Raw genomic sequence first — 4,310 nt, 5'->3', positions numbered from 1 at the left:
CCCAACCATGACCCAACACTTAGGGCCGTTTGCACCATGTCTAGTTAGTTCTAACTCCCAGTTAAACATCTTTATCGATGTTATCGACACCCATCATATAACATGTGATCGATAAAGCAGTTAACGTGCTTAACTGAAGGATGTACCTTCAGTTAGCGTTAACTAGACATGGTGCAAACGGCCATTAGTGAGGGTTATAATCCATAAGTGCGGATTCACCTGCGGCGCTTTTTTCAAACAAATCAAGTCATCGATAAATAATGAACATTTTTGATAAAAAATCGCGCAATTTTTTATTATATGCGGCGCTTTTTTCAAAAAAAAACAGTACGTCGATAAATAAATAATGATAAATTTTCGCCTGCAGCGCTTTTTAAAAAATTTATAATTCGATAAATCATGAAAATTTTTATTAAAATCAACACTTCGCCTGCGTCGCTTTTTTTTATATAAAACAGTATTTCAATATAAGGTGAATATAAAACCCCCCACTTTTTTACTACTCTCATCGCCTGGCAGCACCAATGTCTGTGTTCATTTCCACCACTTCCATGTGATCAATGAAATTTTTATGGTGAATTGTGGAACTTTAAAAGTTAATAACTTTTTTAAATAAAAGCCTTCGCGCTCTGGGTTGTTCACTTTTAGAATCGTAAAAAGCTCCTCTATATTTGGGTACTCTTTATGAATTTGTACAACGATTTTGGGTTGCTGTTCCCAAACGCGTGAATCGAATCAAAAACCTTTTACACACACTTGTAGACAACAGTTCACGCTTTATTACAAAATTAATATTTACTATATCTGTGCACTAATTTAGTAATAATTTGGGTTGGAAATATGATATTTTTGAAAGTTTCCGAGGTGAGCTGTCAAAAAAAAAATATCCACGAAACATCTCTGCAAAATGCATTCAGCGCCACTTCTTTAGCAACACAGAAAGGAGAGTTCTACTTAGTGGGGGTTATAATCCCTAAGCGCTACGCTTTCTGCAAAAGTTGTTCAGTCAATTTTTTCGGCAACACAGAAAGGAGAATTCTACTTAATAATCCCTAGGTGCGGCCGAAGGCCGCCTACGCAGAATGGTGCTCTCTACAAAAGGTGTTCAGCCCCTCTTTTTGGGCAACAGAGAAAGAAGTACTGAGTGTTATAATCGTTTTGGAAAAAATCCAAATTTCCGCTGTTTTCAAACAGCTCCCAAGGGGTCTTTAGGGGAGGAGGGGTTGGGGGAGCGACGCCCCCTCCCCCCTCGCCCCCCTCTCACCCCCCCCGAAATCGTTGTACAAATAGCTAAAGATTTCCCCCTCTTTTTTTTTCTTTTTTCAAATTTGGACCGAATTTAAAGAAAATTTTCCCAATCATGTGGCTGTTCGTTCTCGAATTTTCTCTCACTCCCTACTGTGCACAACAGCAATTGCACGGTGATTGCCATTCGAAATTGGTGGCGTAACCACTGCCTAATAGGGGCAACGTGTATCCAATGTGTAATCGATTAATTTAACAAAATGATTAATCGCTGCAATTCCTACCAATATCGATTCCCCGTAAGATTGCGCGCTGCTTTTATTTTGATTTAACTTGATGATGGACATATCTGGTAGGTGATTGATTTGTTTTAAATTTTCATTATATATATATAAACAAAATCATAGTGAGTGGAACTTCAGCTTCAGCGCAGAATGCCAGCCAGGGAGGATCATCGGCAGAGGTGAAGAAAACCACATATGTACATACATGATAAAAATGTTTTAACGTAATGTTTTTATCATGTGTACATACATACATGATTGATTTAAACTGACATATTTTCTTCAAGGGTATTGCTCCAGTTTTTATTAAACAAATTCTGCTATCACAAGAAGGAAATTTTAAAATGTTTGATATGGCATTTGGAATGATTACTTCTGTAGCTATGGTTCGTTCAATTGATATATCGTCTACTAAAATCACGTATACATTGGAGGACCACTCTGGACAAATTGAGGCACATTATTGGTTGGAAGAAGGCGACTCCCTGAAGTGTCCAGATGTTATGCTTAACAATTATGTCAGACTTTACGGAAGTGTTCGTACTCAGGGTCATCAGAAAATGTTAATGATCTTTAAGATGATTGCCGTAATGAACTCGAACGAAATTTGTACTCATATGTTAGAGGTGCTTAATGCTCGACTAAAATCAGAAGAATTTGCTAAATGCAGTGATCAAATGATAAGTACAAATATTGGAGCAATTGGTTTCAACCCGAGTGATGGCGATGGAAGTAGTTATCTCGGTCTAGAAGGCAAGCAATTGGCTGTGCTTCAAGCTGTTAAAAATAATATGACTACGGAGGGTATCGGTCGAAAAGAGCTACAACTTAAATTTAATCATATTAGTGCCAATGAGATTAAGTAAGTTTTTGTCGAAAGTCAATTATTATATTTTAACATGTTTTGTTGATTTCAGCGCCATAATTGAGTTTTTGATATCGGAAGGACATATATATTCTAGCTTTGATGCTGACCATTTTGTAAGTTCAGAGTAAAGCTTGTAAATTAAAATTGTTTATTCAAAAAAGGATTTTTACCATAAAGTTTGTTACGTCTTTTTTTTAACTTTTAGTTCAAATCGACACCAGCAAAAAAAATAAAAATTGGGTGTAGAGGGGCCCCTTTTGATTCTGAAGGTGAAGACCCCACCCCGCGCCCTCTTATAGTAGGGGTCTTCATGTAAAGTGATAAAGGGATAAATTGCTTTAATTTATCCGCATTGTTTCATGAACGTACCTTGGTATATAATAGCATACAATTTTTTATTATTTGACTTGTATGGCTAGTTACCTTACATTCTTACCTCGTCCGTTGGGCTCATTTGCTTTTTATGTTTTGGAAGCAAAAGCGACCACCTGTCTGTTGGAGAGATGTAAGCATTTATCCACCAAAATCGTTTGATAAAGTGATGAACTTTGGTTAAATCGGTTTTTTCAGTGTTGATATTTTAAGTACAATTATACTCTTTAACCGACTTCCAAAAAAGTAGGTCATCAGTTTCTCGGAATATTTTTTTATTTTTATTTATTTTTTATTTTATTTAATTTTTTTTTTATATGTTACCGCATAACTTTGGACCACGTCAACCGATTTCGATAATTCATTTTGCAACTAAAAGGTAGTGTCTCAGAAGTGGTCCGATACTAATTTGGGTTAGATCCGATCATTGAAGCATAGATATATATATATATATTTTAAGTCGGTTTTTTTTTGCTAAAAATTATTTGTTTCAGTACAATTTACCGAATTTAAGTACAATTTTAACATCAAAAATACTTTTTGAACCCAACGTTCTAACCTCCGCTGGTACTTTGATTCCACTGGTTCACAGCAAAAATGTTCTATGGACGCCACTGTCCAATTCCTATGTAGAATTGCTCGGTGATTTCGAAAATCGAGCTAATCTTTTTCTATGAATACGTTTTCGAGATATTTGCAACTTACCGTGGGAAATGTTTAGTAGTGCTCCCATCGTTTTTGGGGTGAGGGCGAAGGGGGAGAGGGCGGGGCCCCCTAACCCCGCCCACTAGAAAAAGGACATTCCCTGCTTTCTAAAAAGGCGTACGCCCCCCTTGGGCTCCTCCCACAGGCCTCTAGGGAACCGTTTGAAAAAGGGGGAAAAACGGAATTTTCTTAGGCAAACTGAGCAGTTTGAAGTGGAATATGACCCTACTAACAGAAACCGTGGGATTTTTAATAAAAGAAATTATCTTAATTAGATATCGGGCGATTTTGAATAAAAAATAAAAAAGTTAATTAAAAATAGAAAAAACAAGTCTTTAAAAAAAAGTTTATTTTTAACAAATGTATTTTTGCGTAGAATTCCTTTCTACGTAGGGGCCATTCGGCCGCACTTATGGATTATTCTGTGTTGCCAAAAAAGGGGGCTGAACACCTTTTGCAGAGAACACCTTTCTGCGTAGGCGGCCTTCGGCCGCACTTCGGGATTATAACCCTCTAGGCAGTAGAATTCTCCTATATTCTTTTGTCTCATTCTTTTGCATTATCTGATCGGTTGAGAAGCAGCCATTTGTAATAGCAATTGAGAAAAAAAGTATGTGACGTTCGTAATTTTGAAGTTTGCTATTTCTGTTTTGCTTCTTTCTTTATGTGTATCTTGGCGGTGGTTTATCTCAGTGACTTTGAAGCGATTTTCAATAAATTTTTTTGTGTAAATTTAATTAAAATGAAGTGCCCGGTGATTGGTTGCTGTAGGGTTTGTATTTGTGTTACTGTTGTTGTTGTTGTTGTTGTAGCGGCTACAACAACCCCGCCCAGAT

General features: G+C 36.8%; 1 protein-coding gene across 2 annotated transcripts; it reads left to right on the top strand.

The window, feature by feature from the left end:
• Positions 1-1,494: 1,494 nt before the first annotated feature.
• LOC118739787 (replication protein A 32 kDa subunit-like) lies at positions 1,495-2,576 on the top strand. Of its 2 annotated transcripts, XM_036471295.1 has the most exons (4): positions 1,495-1,597; positions 1,653-1,708; positions 1,817-2,391; positions 2,447-2,576. In XM_036471295.1, the coding sequence occupies exons 1-4, from the start codon at positions 1,582-1,584 to the stop codon at positions 2,523-2,525; spliced, it is 726 nt and encodes a 241-aa protein (XP_036327188.1). In that variant the 5' UTR covers positions 1,495-1,581; the 3' UTR covers positions 2,526-2,576. The 2 variants fall into 2 exon arrangements, with proteins under 2 accessions (XP_036327188.1, XP_036327189.1); XM_036471296.1 differs by lacking the exon at positions 1,495-1,597 and having other exon boundaries at positions 1,692-1,708; positions 1,830-2,391; positions 2,447-2,538.
• The last annotated feature ends 1,734 nt before the right edge of the window (positions 2,577-4,310 follow it).

Source organism: Rhagoletis pomonella, unplaced genomic scaffold, assembly GCF_013731165.1.
Source record: "Rhagoletis pomonella isolate Grant_MI unplaced genomic scaffold, Rhpom_1.0 Rhpom_scaffold_00005, whole genome shotgun sequence".
NCBI lineage: Eukaryota > Metazoa > Arthropoda > Insecta > Diptera > Tephritidae > Rhagoletis > Rhagoletis pomonella.
This window is presented reverse-complemented; position numbering and strand designations above follow the sequence as displayed.